This window comes from Peromyscus maniculatus, chromosome 8 (genome assembly GCF_049852395.1).
Source record: "Peromyscus maniculatus bairdii isolate BWxNUB_F1_BW_parent chromosome 8, HU_Pman_BW_mat_3.1, whole genome shotgun sequence".
In the NCBI taxonomy this organism is placed as follows: Eukaryota; Metazoa; Chordata; class Mammalia; order Rodentia; family Cricetidae; genus Peromyscus; species Peromyscus maniculatus.
In genome coordinates, this window is record NC_134859.1 from 54,348,352 (window position 1) to 54,363,351 (window position 15,000).

At 50.9% G+C, this 15,000-nt stretch overlaps 1 protein-coding gene across 2 annotated transcripts; it reads right to left on the minus strand.

Moving 5' to 3' along the window:
- Nucleotides 1-219: 219 nt before the first annotated feature.
- On the minus strand, nucleotides 220-9,927 carry Tnfsf12 (TNF superfamily member 12). 2 transcript variants are annotated; one of them, XM_076542702.1, is made up of 7 exons: nucleotides 9,429-9,927; nucleotides 9,226-9,276; nucleotides 8,524-8,599; nucleotides 7,602-7,655; nucleotides 7,289-7,324; nucleotides 1,101-1,225; nucleotides 220-922 (listed from the first exon to the last, which is right to left on the minus strand). In XM_076542702.1, the coding sequence occupies exons 1-7, from the start codon at nucleotides 9,585-9,587 to the stop codon at nucleotides 671-673; spliced, it is 753 nt and encodes a 250-aa protein (XP_076398817.1). In that variant the 5' UTR covers nucleotides 9,588-9,927; the 3' UTR covers nucleotides 220-670. The 2 variants fall into 2 exon arrangements, with proteins under 2 accessions (XP_076398817.1, XP_006973497.1); XM_006973435.4 differs by having other exon boundaries at nucleotides 9,226-9,273; nucleotides 9,429-9,925.
- Nucleotides 9,928-15,000: the final 5,073 nt, after the last annotated feature.

Below are 15,000 nucleotides of genomic sequence, written 5' to 3' on the forward strand. Positions count from 1 at the left end.
ACAGGAAGGGCTCCTGCTCCTCCCAGCCAGGGATTCCCCCTGCAGGAGGAAGTCCGCCTGTTAGGGAAATGAGACTGCTTCTGCAGTACCTTGAGCGGAGAGGACCAGGTGGTTTTGTTTTTCTGATACCTTTGTGATTTCCACTCAAAATTGTAGCTTACATGCCCAAACGTCCTTCCCATGACTTTCAGCTATTCTGGGCCCCAAAGAAGAGAGAAATCATGATTTATTCTCTTTAATATCCATTTAACATTTTGTCACAATAATAATAAAAATAGTATCTTTTCAAAATCCACAGGGATCCAGGGAGGGGCTTGTCTAAGGCTCTTAGCCCTCACATTTGGGAACTTCTGGCCCAGTCCCAGGCTCTTTGCTTCCTGCTGCCAGGTCCAGCCCATCTCAGTGCCTGATGCACAGTCAGTAAACACAGTGTCCTGGGGGGCCGGGGCCAGGGGCGATCAGGGACAAGTGGGGCTTTGGGAGCTAGGGAGGTGGACAGCTGGGGTGGGATGGGGTGTTAAGGAAGAACAGGAATGTTTCGGTGGGATGGAAAACACGTGAACAAGCCCCGGCTGCCTTTGGAGGAGAGGACAGGACTGGAGCTCAGGGTCAGGGGTCGCAGTGCTCCGGGAGCTGTGTGGGTACAGGGAGTCTTGGAGAGCAGGAGCCCTCAGTGAACTTGAAAGAGTCCAAAGTAGGTGAGGAAGGGGGCAGCCTTAAGATGAGCCCAGGGCAGAGTACGGATCCGAAGGGAAGACCCGGACTGTAGGGCCAGCAGCCCAGACACCTGGCACAGCCGAAGCTGGGGTCCCGGGGAGCTTGCTGCCGTGGCTGAGAACTCCTCCAGGCAGCGCAAGGCCAGCGCGTCATTCACCAGCAAGTCCAGCTTCAGATAGACAGCCTTCCCCTCATCGAAGTGCACCTGGACAGAAAGAGGACCAGCAAGGTCCAGGCCGCTGCCTGCCTCGTCTGAATTTCCAATCTCCTTAGAAATCCAGAGGCTCCCTCTCCCACCTATACCTTGCCCCCCTTCCTACCTCCGAGGCCCCGTCCTTCTCCCCTTCGCCACTGCTCTGCCCGTGGAGCCAGGCAGAGCTTACCTGGCAGTATAGGTAGTAGAGCCCAGCCTTGGTGACTGTAAATTCCCCGATCTGGCGGTCGTAGCGCAGAGGGCTGGAGCTGTTGATTTTGGCCTCTTCCCAGCCACTCACGGTCCCATCGACACCTGAATGTGGATGTTTAGGGATAAGTAAAAGTCCCTTTACAAGAATACAAGAATCCTCCACACTCCCCAAGAATCCATTGGGGAAAATATATATATATACATATATATTCCATAATACACATATATTCCACCTTACCCAGAAGAGGGTATCAGTGGCCCAGAGTATGGGAGGAGCCATGGCCCCTATGAAGCCCACAGTGATAATAAGGTATTGTGTGATGAGATCTAACATAGGTGACCAGAAAGTTTCAGGGCAAATTGTCACTGGTGATTGCATCTTGGGAGATTAAAGAATAGTTCTGAAGCAGGAGAGTTGGGGATTTTACATTTTACTTCATCTGTCTTTACTGCTTGTCTCTTGACTATATAGTAGAGTGTATATACACAGACATGCATTATTTGAGTCAATAAAAAGAAATGAGTGACAGGACACAGACTCATGGGCTGTGAATTTAAAATATCTTATGAAAACAAGAAAAGAATATGCCAGGCGGTGGTGGCGCACGCCTTTAATCGCAGCACTCAAGAGGCAGAGGCAGACGGATCTCTGTGAGTTCAAGGCCAGCCTGATCTACAGAGTGAGATCCAGGACAACCAGAGCTACACAGAGAAACCCTGTCTCAAAAAAACAAAAACGAACAAACAAGAAAAGAATAAAGTGACATTGACTGTCCATCTGCTGATGAACAGATGCACAAATGTGGCAGTCTTATGCACTGAGTATTACTCTGCTATCAAAGGAAATAAAGAACAGTTGCTTGCTATCACGTAGACAAACCTTGAAAACAATGTTAAGTGAAAGAAATGCATATTGTACGCTCCCGAGCAGAGGAAATGCCTGCATTTGGCAGTCTACAGAGACAGCGAGTGGGCCATTGCTTGAGGTTAGGCATGATGAGACTATAAGGTGACAGCTAAAGGATGCATTACCTTTTCTTCCTCTTTTTATCACTGCTATTATTTTTTGAGAGAGGGTCTCTGTAGGTCAGGCTGGCAGCTGAGGATGACCTTGAATTCCTGATACTCTTCCTCTTACCTTCCAAGTGCTGGGATTATGGCTATGTGCCACTTTACCAGACTTGGGCTTGTGGGGTTTTGTTATTTTTGTTTTGTGACAGGGTCTCTCTATCCTGGCTGTACAGGTTGCCCACTACATGGGCCAGACTGGCCTCAAACTCACAGAGACCAGCCTGCGCCTGCCTCTGCTTCCTAAATGCTGGGGTTAAAGGCATGAGTCAGGGCTTGTGGCGATTAGTGGTTTGCACCTTAGGCTGTACTTTAGTCTAGTCACAGGAGACTAAAGAACACTGGGTTGTACAGATGGGCAGACTGCATGGAGTGTGAAATCTATCTCAATAAAGCTGTACCAAAAACTATACCATGGAAAGGGCTGGGGATACAGCTCAGTGCTAAAGCCCTTAGCTAGCTTGCCTTACATTCTGTCACCAAAAATGAACAAAAAGAAATCCCCGCCAGGGGGTGGTGGCGGTGGCGCATGATTTTAATCCCAGCACTCAGGAGGCAGAGCCAGACGGATCTCTGGGAATTCGAGGCCAGCCTGGTCTACAGAGTGAGTGCCAGGGCAGCCAGGGCTACACAGAGAAATTCTGTCTAGGAAAACGCAAGGAAACAAATGAAAAGAAAATTGAAACAGAATTAGTAAGCATAGAGCCCAGTGTCCATGGCTTCCCAGACCCCGCCTCCAAGGCTGTCTACCTCTCCAGTCTCACTGACTCCCCACACGACACTCTCACCCACCACAACCATCCTGGCCTTCTTCCCATCTCTCGCTATTCACCAAGCTCCCCCCACCCCACCTCTGGGGCTTTATAATGTCCTTCCTTCTTCCCAGGACTTCTTCCGGACAGCCACCTTCTGGCTTCTCCTGTGGTAATGGTGGGTGTGGTGGTACAGGTCTATAATCCAAGCATTTGGGAGATTGAGAAAGTCTCTGAGTTCAAAACCAGCATGGGCTACAAACTGAGACTTTGTCTCAGACAAAACAAAGTAACACAAGACAAGCAAACAAACCCGCCTCTGTTGTCTCTCCTGCCCGTTCCCTGGCAGTCAGCAAAATAAGAAACCTTTTTTATTTATCCCCTCTAGGGTGTGACTCCCCGGCAAGGGCAAGGACAGCTGTCTTATTCACCCGGTCTGTATTCCCAGCACTTGGAACTGGGCCTAGGACTCACTGGTGGGAAGAGAGGAGTCCTTAGGTCCATAGGCTGCCTGGGTCTCAGGACCCCGAGCACTCAGTCTTCGGCGTTCCTAGTCTTCCTCCTCTGCTCTGGTCACTTGTGGGTTGTTGTGGGGTTTTTTTTTGTTTGTTTTGTTTTGTTTTTGAGACAGGATTTCTCTGTGTAGTTTTGGTGCCTGTCCTGGATTTCACTCGTAGACCAGGCTGGCCTCGAACTTCCAGAGATCCGCCTGCCTCTGCCTCCTGAGTGCTGGGATTAAAGGCGTGTGCCACCACTGCCAGGCTCACTTGTGGTTTTTAATGTTGGCTCGGGAGAGGGTCTCACCCTGTAGCCCTGGCTGCCTAGTCGTTAGAGTGCACTTGAACTTGTGATCCTCCTGCCTCATCCTTCAAGGTGCTGGGATCCCAGTAGGTACCACCCTGCCTGAATTTCTTGTCCCTTTTCAAGTAAACAGTAACTCTCTGGGTTAGGGCGCAGGCCCATGGTAGAGCGCTGGTCTAGCCTGTGTAGGGTCCTAGGCTGGCTCTCCCACCACACTGAAAAAAGTGGGGGTGCTTCTTCCTGGGCACACTCACCTGAGTTAGCACAGTCCTTTAAGTCCAGCCCTAAAGGCTCCTCAGAGCCCTCCTTCACCCAAACAACTAACCTCCTCCCCCAGAAGGGTGAAGGAGGACTCGCTCCACTATCTACATCCCACACGTGGCTCATGGTCTCACTGGTCTCTTCTATACCCGGTTTGCTGGGTGATCACAGTTTCCTACCATTCCTGCTCCTGAACGGCCCTGCCCACTCCTCCCTTTTCTCCCCAGTCTGGTCTCCTTGGGACTCCTCACTGGAACCCCGGTCTCCACCCTTGCCTCTTGAAGTTCATTTCCCAAACAAAGCCCTGAGTTACTGTTTCCAAACTGCAGACCTGGGCTTGCTTCTCCCTGCATTTCAGTGATGGGTCACTGGAGATCAAGCCCCGTTTTTCTCTTTGTGACCCGCCTGCCATCTGTCTTCCGCAATCTTATAACCCAGCCTATGTCTCTTAGAGGTATGTCCATTCTACAGCCCTCAGGGGGGTCCCATGCATCCCAGAGGAGCTACGAATGTGGTCCAGTATGTTTGTAGAGGACATCATCATGTGACAGTATCAAAACACTGGACACCCCCACGTTTCTAGAGGACTTTCTGCCTCAGCCCCGCTGAGATTCCTACAACTTTCAACCTCATCAGACTCTTGGAAAAGCCTGGCCTTGCATGGTTGCTGACTCTCTCAACACCACACAGTTAGGCTTCACAGCCTCGGAAGGCCTCCAAGCTACTGCAAGGGCGGATGAGTCCCTGACTCCACTGGAACACTGTCTTCCTGTGCAGCGCCGTGTATCTTGGGCTACCTCACTGTCGTCCTTGTCCTCCAGCCCTGTAATTACACATTTATAGACTGTCTGCTACTCCTCTGTAGGGAATCCTGAAGCAAGCACCTCGGCTCTGGTCCCTGGTCCCCGGGAAACAGCAGGCTCCGGATACATGTATGTTAAGGAACAGATGCCTGGGAAAGTGCCCAAAGAAATGAGCTCTGCTAAGGTGACGAGAGCTGGCCTGGAACAGGGAGGGGAAAGAGAAGCAGGTAAACCGGGTGCAGACCGGCTCAGGCAAGTCTGCTTGTGGCCAAAGGGCACGGTGTACCCGGGAATGTGAATGGTCCCAAGGTCACTCACGTCACCACTACAACCCTTCAAAGGGTGTCTAAGACTACCTGGCAACTCACTTGCCCCTACCAAGTGCTGGGCTTTGTAGCATCTCCTTAGACCCCTGCTCCTGTGTCCCTAACCATCCTTAGGCCGGGGCTCCTCATCTCCCCCTACAAAACCTCCAAGCACCTCTTCTCATGTGTTCCTTTGGCACCATTATGATGTGTGTCCTTGCTTCTAGAAACATCCCTTCCACCTTCTTGGGCTCTGGCCTATGGGCAGCTTCATCCACACACCAACAAGTGTGCTTCTCAAGAAGACTGTGTTCAGCACCCAAGCATGTCCTTACCGGCTTTGAATCGGGCCTTCACGGCCTCCACCACTTAGCTTTGCTGTGATCTCAGAGCATATAACTCTCATTTACTAAGTAGAGGTCATCAGAATATCTTCCTGCTAAGGTAGTTGTAGGGATTTGATAATTCCAGCTAGTCCCAGTGCCTACCCCAAAAGCACTAGGATGGATAGTCTCATTAGAAGGACAGGTTTTCCTTGGCCTTCATCCCTCTTTTTTTTTTTGTTTGTTTGTTTTGTTTTTCGAGACAGGGTTTCTCTGTGTCACTTTGGAGCCTGTCCTGGGACTCACTTTGTAGCCCAGGCTAGCCTCGAACTCACAGAGATCTGCCTGCCTCTGCCTCCTGAGTGCTGGGATTAAAGGCGTGCGCCACCGCCGCCCGGCCGTTCCCCTTTACCTACCCGCTGTCTCTCTCTCTTGTCACTGTCTCTCACCCCCTTTTCTTGTTTTCTGCCCAGTCCACACTGCTCTCCTAGTCACAACGCTGAAGTCACCCATCAGGTCATCAGTTGACGCTAGTCACCAAGCCCAGCAGTCACATCTCTGTCTTCATCTCGTGACCTCTCAGCTGCTTCTGCACAGACAGCCACATCCTCTTGCCTGTCATGGTCGTCGGAGCTCTCAGGACACCGCCCTGCCTGAGCTTCTTCCTTTCCCATCTCCTCGCTGGCTCCCCCCTCTGCCCAGCTTCATTCTGGGGTATTTCTCTCCTCTGGTGTCTCATCTCATCCTGTTGCTTTAAATAACAACCCCATGACCATTTCTCACCACCCACTGGTGAGATCTACTTTACTAACCATTTTCTCCCCGTGGTCATTGTTAGACGTACAACCTATTTCCCTGCTGGCCGATCCAGACTTAGGCACTATCATTCTCAGTGCTGTTCAAGCCAGGTGTCGAGGCACAACAAGCCCGTATAGCTCCAGCCTCTAAGGAGGCTGAGGCAAGAGGGTCACCTGAGTTTCAGAGCAGCCTGGGTGGAGTAGCAAGACCCTATCTCAAAAGAAAACAATATACATGCTACTTATTATCCCTCCATTTCTCTTGGCCGTTGTCATGGAACCCACAAGCAAACCCTGCATCTTGAAGCCACCTGTCGGACCTCCAGAGCTCTGCTCCTCTACTGCTAACACCCTGGGCTGGGCCACCTCCTGCCTTGTCTCCACGCCCACACAGTGGAAGGATGCTCCAGGCGAGGAAACAGTCTGCTCAAAGTCCAGAAGAGACACACCAGGGCCCAGGAGTGTCAGCCCCACAAGCAAGTGCCAGGAAGTGAGGCTGAGACCATAGCAGAGGGACAGGCAGCTCAGCAGAAAAGCGACAGGAGAGGATCTGTACATTCAGGAGGGCTTCGCTGGGCAGCGTAGGTGGACAAAGAGGGGAGGCAAGGAGACTGAGGATGGGGAGGGGCAGAGCTGAGTTTGGGGTTCTAAGGGAGGCAATAGAGATGGGCAGAGACTAGAAACCCTTGGAGAAACAACGGTCGCACAGCAGGAAAAACCACGGAACACGGAGAAAAAAGGAAAGGATCGTGGGGACTGCTTCGCAAAGCCTGAGGGTAGGAAGAAAAAGCTGGGGCCATTGGTTTGGGAAGGGGCTAGCCTGGGTTCTGGAAAGGGGCTAGCCTGGGTTCTGGAAGGGCGGGAGTTTTCCGCCTATTTCTCTCCTGACCCGCCATGCCAGGGTCACAAGAGAACTTGGAGGACTTTCATAAACTGGTTTCTGGGGTTCCTAGGCTGGACACAGGGAGGAAGAGGGTTGGGGAACCCTTTTCTGGGGCAGGGGATGCTGCTCTGATGGGTCAAGAGAAGCTCAGAGGTGGAGATGGGGGTCTCACCTGCCTGCGCTCCATCCTGTCCTGGCCGTGGATGAACTGTGAGACACAGGAAAGGTTGGTGAGACTTGCTCTGCCCTCTGCCACCACTTCCGCCTTCCTGAGGGGCGACCCACCTTCCTAAGGGGCGACCCACCTTCCTGAGGGGCGACCCCCCTTCCTGAGGAGCGACCCACCTTCCTGAGGGGCGACCCACCTTCCTAAGGGGCGACCCCCCTTCCTGAGGGGCGACCCACCTTCCTAAGGGGCGACCCACCTTCCTGAGGGGCGACCCCCCTTCTTAAGGGGCGACCCCCCTTCCTAAGGGGCGACCCACCTTCATAATGTGCAGCAATAGCTTTGCGAACCCGCGGTTTCCGGCCTTTAGGAGCTAAGAATAAAGAGAGGTCAGCAGAGAGACCTCTCTGAGAGCCAGGAGCCAGCCCCCCAGCCTCTCTCCCTGCTCAGGACCCTGGCAGCCTTAGTGTTCTCCAGACTCCTAGCCATCATACTTTAAACCTCATCTTCCTTCATAAACAGTGACAGCATAATTTATCATCCAAACTGGGGTACTTGTGAGAGCAAATGGTGGCTATTAATTAATAATCACACCGGGGGAGGGGTGCAGCTTGGTGGTGGGGTGCTTGCCCAGCATGTAAGAGGCTCTGGGTTCTATCTCCACCACACACACATACACACACACACACACACACACACACACACACACACATGCACACAGAGACATGGACACACACACATACACACACAGAGACATGGACACACACATACACATAGACACACACAGAGACATGCACACACACACACACACATACACACACAGAGATATCAGGTACAAAGCAGGACAATTTCATCCATCTGAACTTGGATATATAGGAATGTACCATTGATTCATAGAAGTCTTTGCTTTGGGATGCCCAGGCCTCAGACTCTTCCACCTTGTCCTTGGAGGCTCCAGGAGTCTTTCAAACTCCTGGCCATTTGTGGTAGGGTCCATAGGAAGCAAGTCCATATAGCAAAAGCAGCTTTGGAAGGCAGAGCTAAAATTCCTAGAGCCCATTCTCAGCTGTTTAGCTGTTTGACTCTGTGTCTCCTTCATGCTCCCTGCCTCAGTTTCTCTATGAAAATAATAGCTTTAGCCTGCTCATTTCATAGACGGTTGTGAAGGGCGAAGCAGTGAATGAACCAATGACTAGCCAGGTTTGTCCCTCCTGAGATGGGACACGAGGATGGATGCTCACCGCTTCTTCGATGCCGGACTAGTCGTTCCAAGAAAGGCACCACATCCTGGCTTCCCTCTGTCTGGGGATTCAGTTCCTAGGAATCAAGGGCAGGGTTCAAACAGGACCTCCTGGCCATACATAGCCATACATAGGGCCTGCCAGAAGGACCGTTAGCCAGTAACAGACACAGATCCTCAGGGTTGGCTAAACCTGGGTAGTGAGGCTGGGAACCAGATGGACTTTAATGCCTTCAGCCTCAGTCAACGGACAGCCTGCACCCTGCACACACACACACACACACACACACACACACACACACACACACACACACGGAGGGAGGTGGGGCACAGGCAGCCGGCATGTATACACAGGTGATAGCATCTTTCACAGAGCCTTGCCAGGCTCCGATTTCTCAGGCTCACCTCACTCACAGCCAATCAGCACTTCCCACTCAGGTAGCACAACTCTTCCTTTTGTGCTAAGAGTTACCTCCCTACACCCAGATCACCCTCTCACACACAGACGTACCCACGTGGGCTGGTTCACTCCGCACACTCGGTTGTAAACGAGAGCACGCGGGAGTCTTCATGCACATACAGCTGAATGCACACACCACACACACACGCACACGCACACACAGCTGTCACCGCCAGCCAAAGCCTCAACTCGGGCACATTTTTCCATGCTGGCATCCTGCGCACAGCATCCACACCTACTCACAGCGGGCTCCTGGTGGTCCTCTGCTGTCAGCTCCTCCTGAGAAGGCTCCTGCTGGGAGGGAGGCAGCGTCACCCTGTCCTCTTGACATCTTATCCTCCACCCCTTCTCCGATCCCCTGGCCCTCTGCCCTCCCGGCCCCCATCTGCTTCTCTGCACTTTCTGCTCCTAATATGCTCAGAGAAGGGTATTGCCGAGGGCCTCACCTGGGCAGACAGCGTTGCCCAGCTCCCCAGGCTGACCACGACCAGCAGGAGGCCAAGGCAGGCCAGCGCCAGGCCCAGGCTCAGCACCAGCGGGGCCAGCAGGGCGGTGCCCGGCTCCCCCCGGCGCCCCCTCCGCCTCTGGCTCCGACGGGCGGCCATGGGGGCGGGGGGCTGTGCCTGCCTCACCGCCCCCCCATCCCAGGACCCAAGGGATGGGGAGGGGGAGCTGGTGGGCGGATCGGGCCAGGGGAGAGGGAGGGGCCAGGGAAGCGGGCCGGAGGGGGGCGAACGAGGACAGGAAGCCGGACACTGTGTGATTAAACTCCAGCCTCCCCGGAGTGCAGTGCAAGAAGCCAGAGGCGTCCAGCGCCCGGTCGGTCGTGTGCAAGCAGGCGACCGCAGTGGCACCCCAGGCCTAGGCCTCTGAGAGCCAGGGAAAGCAGAAGTGGACAGGCATCCACCCAGGCCTGAGTGCCAGGGATGGGGGACCGGGCTCTGGACCCAGGAACCTAGCACCCGCCCCTCTGTTCTGGGCCCTCCCACAGCAATCATTAATCAAGAAGACGCCCCCAGTGGGATTGCCTGCAGGCCAATCTAATGGAGGCGTTTTCTCAGTTGAAATTCCCTCTTCCAGATGACTCTAGCTTGTATCGAGTTGACAAATCTAACCAGCATACCACCTCTTTCCCAGCATAGATCACTAAAAAAGAGGTTCTTCACATCGTGGTTTGAAATGAGGAACCCCCAACTCCGTCAGTGTCTACTCCAACGCCTTTTATTTCTTTCTCGGTTTTGTTTAGTTTTTAGGGAACACTTCATCGGTATTTGTGGCAGCGTTTCACAGGGGTCTTGCTTCTCTGTACCACCCCAGTTTTCCCATGTGCGCTGGGGGAGTGAGCACTTTTTCTTATAGCTGTGAGGGCTTCTGATGATATTTGTGGCCATGTGACCACTGGTTATCTCCCAAAACTACTTCACTAAAATATTATATATTTTTGTTAAAAAAAAAAAGATTTCCTGTTTTTAGGTTTTTTTTTTTTTTTTTTTGTGTGTGTGTGTGTGTGTGTGTGTGTGTGTGTGTGCGCGCGCGCGCTTGTGCAGGTAGCCTCAGCTCAGAGGCCAGAGGCACCTGAGTCCCTGGGACCTGACTTAACAGTGATTGACAGCCGCCTGATGTGGATGCCAGGAACCAAACTCTGGTCCTCTCTCTGGTCCTCTGTCTGGAAGAGCAGCAAGTGCTTTATCTTTTTTTTTTTTGGTTTTTTGAGACAGCGTTCTCTCTGTGTAGCTTTGTGTCTTTCCTGGATCTCACTCTGTAGACCAGGCTGGCCTCGAACTCACAAAGCTATCTTTTTTTTAAGACATATATTTTATTTAATGTTGCCTGCAGGTATATATGTGCCCAGTGTGTGTGCCTGGTGCCCACGGCGGTCAGAAGAGGGCATTCGATCCCCTGGAACTGGAGGTACAGGTGCTGGGGGTCAAACCTGGTTTTTTGCAGGAACAACAAGTGCTCTTAACCACTGAGCCATCATTCCAGCCCCAGAAAATGCTCTTAACTGCTGAACCATCTCTTTAGCCCCCCAGCCCTGCCTTTTATCTTTGTTCAGATAGTCTCACTGGGTAGCCCTGACTACCCTGGAACTTGATATGTGGACCTGGCCTCAAACTCACAGAGATCTGCCTGCTTGTGCCCTCCAGGTGCTGGGGTTATAGGCTCGTACCATCAACCCCAGCCTTTTTCTTTTTAAAAGATCTTTGCTGGGGTTAAACTTCGTGCATGCTAGGCAAACAAAAGTTCTGCCTCTGAACTGTTCTCCAAACCTCTAAAGGCTTTTTAACAAGAGCCATGCCCACCCAGCACCCAATAAAATCCCCAAGACTCCATATGGTGGGGCCAGGAGCAGAGTCCTAGGCTCCGAAATCTGCTCTATCAATAAAAGAGTGTTTAGGAGCCAGGGAACTGACTCATTCAGTAAAAGCACTTGCCACACAAGCCTGGTGACCTGAGTTAGGTCCCTAGAACCCTCATAAAAAGCAAAATGTGGGGAGCGGAACAGGTGGCTCAGTGGTTAAGAGCACTGGCTGCTCTTCCAGAGGACCTGGGTTCAATTCCCAGCATCCACATGACATCTCACAACTGTCTATAACTCCAGCTCCAGGGGATCTGACAATTCACTTAGACATACATACAGGCAAAACACCAATGCACATAAAATAAAAATAAATTAATTTAAAAATCACACAATGTGGTGGAGTGAATTAATCTGAACATCTCTACAGAAGAAATGGGAAACACAGAGGAAAAGAAACAGCTGGGAGAAACACAGTGGAAGGCAGGAACCAACTCCTGAAAGTTGTCCACCGACCTTCACAATGGCATGCCACGATCACACACAGTGAACAAGTGTGTGCACACGCAACAAACAAATACATAAACACCTTTAAGGCGGGGTGTCTCTTTTTTTCTTGCAAGGTGATGGAACCCAAGTATATGCAAAGCAAGTACTCTACCACCAAACTACACATCAGCCCTTAAAAGAGGTTTTCTGCATTAGTTATGCAAGAATTCCAAGTCAAGGAAAGAAGAAGAACATTGGTCCTTGAGGTTGTTTTCTGGGTTAGCAGAAGAGCTGAAGAAAACCCGAGAATAATCTCAAAGGAGGATGGGTATGCTTCATCAGACTTGGGGCTTTTTTTTTTCCAGCCATAAAAACCTCCCCAGTCATACACCCTAATGCTTTAGGTTGCTAGACAGTTCCCCAGGAAAAGCCTGCCACCAAGCAATGCTTATGCTTTCTTCAAGTAGTTTGGTCTCCTTCCTTCCTCAGTTTACCTCCCTTCTTAGCTCTCAAGCCAGGCCTTGAAGTGAACATGAAAGCCTGTGTTGGAGAGATTGTCAATACAGTCAGTAAATAGTTCTTAGAGTTCCATTGACTTCGATGCATGAGCCATTTCCACGAGCCTCTGCCAAACTGTATACTGGCTGTGTGCAAAAACCAAAAAGAGAGCTGGGCGGTGGTGGCACACGCCTTTAATCCCAGCACTCAGGAGGCAGAGCCAGGAGGATCTCTGAGTTCGAGGCCAGCCTGGGCTACAGATCAAGTTCCAAGACAGGCAGAGCTGCACAGAGAAAACCTGTCTTGAAAACAAACAAACAAACAAAAAAAGGGGGGAAAAAACAAACAAAAAGATAGTTTGGAAAATTGTGTGTATGTTTGTGTGAGTATATCACATGTGTGGGAGCATGAGTACGTGTGTACATGGAACTCTCCATCTTAGCTTTAGAGAGAGAGTCTCTCACTGACCTTAGAGGTCATCCGTTTGCTAGACTAGCTGATAATGAGCTTCAGGGATCCCTCTGTCTTCATGCCTCTCCACCCAGAGCTGGGTGTGTGGGTGTGCACTGCCCCAGATGGCCTGAATGTGAGTGCTGACCGTCAGGTCCTTCACGCTCACATGACAGTCATCACCGTTGACGTCATCTCTGAAGCCCCAGCTTGAGGAACGCTTCACATATGATGTTTTGAGTCTGTTTTCTGTGGCCATTGCACACAGTTGCAGACTTCATAACTTAAAAGGAGTTTGCCTTGACTCATGGTTCTGGTCCAAGGTCGAAGGGCCCCACTCAGTGATGGCCTTCCTCTTGCCAAAGTCCTAACAGCACAGGACATCACATGGTGAGAGATAGGGAGCCCGAGAGTGGCCAAGTTGGCTTGATAGGCAACTCACCATGAAGATAACCCACAGACGCACTCATTGCACGGATGGATTGATCAACCTACCACTGAGGGCAGAGCCCTGGGCACCTCTCAGCCGGTCCGTCCCACCTCTGATTATCTCCTAATGAGGATTAAATTCCAACATGAGTATCAGAGGCCACAGAAGATGATATAAGTCAAGAGTGTAAAACAAAAGCAAAACAGAGCTGGAGAGATGGCTCAGCAGCTGCTGAGCACTGGCTGCTCTTCCAGAGGACCCGGGTTCAATTCCCAGCACCCGCATGGCAACTTACAACTGTCTGTAATTCCAGTTCTTAGGGGGTCAGACACTCTCATGTGTACATACATGCAGGCAAAACACGAATGTACATAAAATACAAATAAATAAAGCTTTAAAAAAAAGAAAGCAAAACAGATAGAATTAAATAATAAATTCATGACTGAAGTGAAAAAATAAGCTATAATATGACAATAATATTTAATTGGTAAAGTATCCATTTACAAAACTCAAGTTTTTCCCATATTCTTCTTAGAATGGCATGTGGGGCTGAATGCATGGAGAGTTACAGTTTGGATATAAAGTATCTCCTGAAAGCCAGTACCCAGTGTGATGTACAGAGGCAGGTTTTGCAGAACTGATTGGATCTTGAGGGCTTTGCTTTCATCATTGATGGACTCAAACTTTGGTGGAGTTTTCTTTTTCTTTTTCGTTTAGCCTTTATTATTATTATTACTTTTGATTTTATGTGCATGGGTGTCTGAATGCATTTGTCTGTGCACCACACACATGCAGTGCCTACGGAGGCCAGAAGAGGGCGCTGGATATCTTGGGACTGGAGCTACAGACATTGGTGAGCTGCCCTGTAGGTGCTGGGAACCGATCCCAAGGTCCTCTGGAAAAGCAGCTGAGTTTTCTTTCCAGCCTGGAATTCAAACATGTACCACGCTATTGGATGGCGCTGGGACTATGGCAAGAGGGCCCTGTTGGAGCAAGCAGATTGCTGGGTTTGTGCCTTGCCTTCTGTTTATCCTTCCTGCTTCCTGTCCTCCTTGGCGGAAGGAACTCTGCCATAAGCTCCCACCACGATGTTCTTCCTCATCATGGGCAAAGGAACAACAGCAGCAAGTGGCCATGGCCTGAGACTTTGGGAATGGGGTTCAGACTGGTCTCCCCCCTTTAGTTTCCTAGGTGTCTGTAGCAGCAATGAAAAGTCTAGCCACACAAAGAAGAAGGTCTAGTGCTAGCCCATTGTTTGCTGGAGCTAAGCCTTCGTTGACATGGTAATGATAATGTAAGTCTGTCTGTTGGGTTTTATCTTTCATTCCGTCCAGTCCAAAGGAAACTCTGATTCCCCAAACCACAAAAGGCAGTCCAAATATCCTGGACTGTAGGAGAAATTGCAGTGGTTAGATAAAAGCCAGTGTTCCTCGGGAACTTGTGAAGCTAGTTCCCCTCTACCAAAAAGTCATTTCCTTCCATCTGGCAGAAGGGACATATGGCCACCTGGGGTGCCCATCAGCGTATCAAAGTGCATGCTGGTATCATGAGTACCTGTTACACACTTCAGAGTCCATGCTGGCTCCTAGCCCTTCTCATCTCCTCCTCTACCCCAAACTCCCTCCAGCTCATGGGCTCCCCTCCGGGGGAGCTATTCACACTCCTTATAAGCCTGCTATTTCTGCTTCTCTCTCTCTCTCTCTCTCTCTCTCTCTCTCTCTCTCTCTCTCTCTCTCTCTCTCTGTCTCTCTCTCTCTCTCTCTCTCTCTGTCTCTCTCTGTCTCTCTCTCTCTCTCTCTCTCTCTCTCTCTCTCTCTCTCTGTCTCTCTCTGTCTCTGTCTCTCTCTGTCTC

Bases quoted from the DNA above. Each gene is read 5' to 3' on its own strand.
- Tnfsf12 (XM_076542702.1), bottom strand. From the start codon at position 9,587: ATGGCCGCCCGTCGGAGCCAGAGGCGGAGGGGGCGCCGGGGGGAGCCG. The intron at 9,277-9,428 runs GTGAGGCCCTCG...CCTCCCTCCCAG, and splicing joins GGGCAACGCTGTCTGCCCAG to CAGGAGCCTTCTCAGGAGGA. The intron at 1,226-7,288 runs GTGAGACCCCCA...ATCCACATTCAG, and splicing joins ACAGGATGGAGCGCAGGCAG to GTGTCGATGGGACCGTGAGT.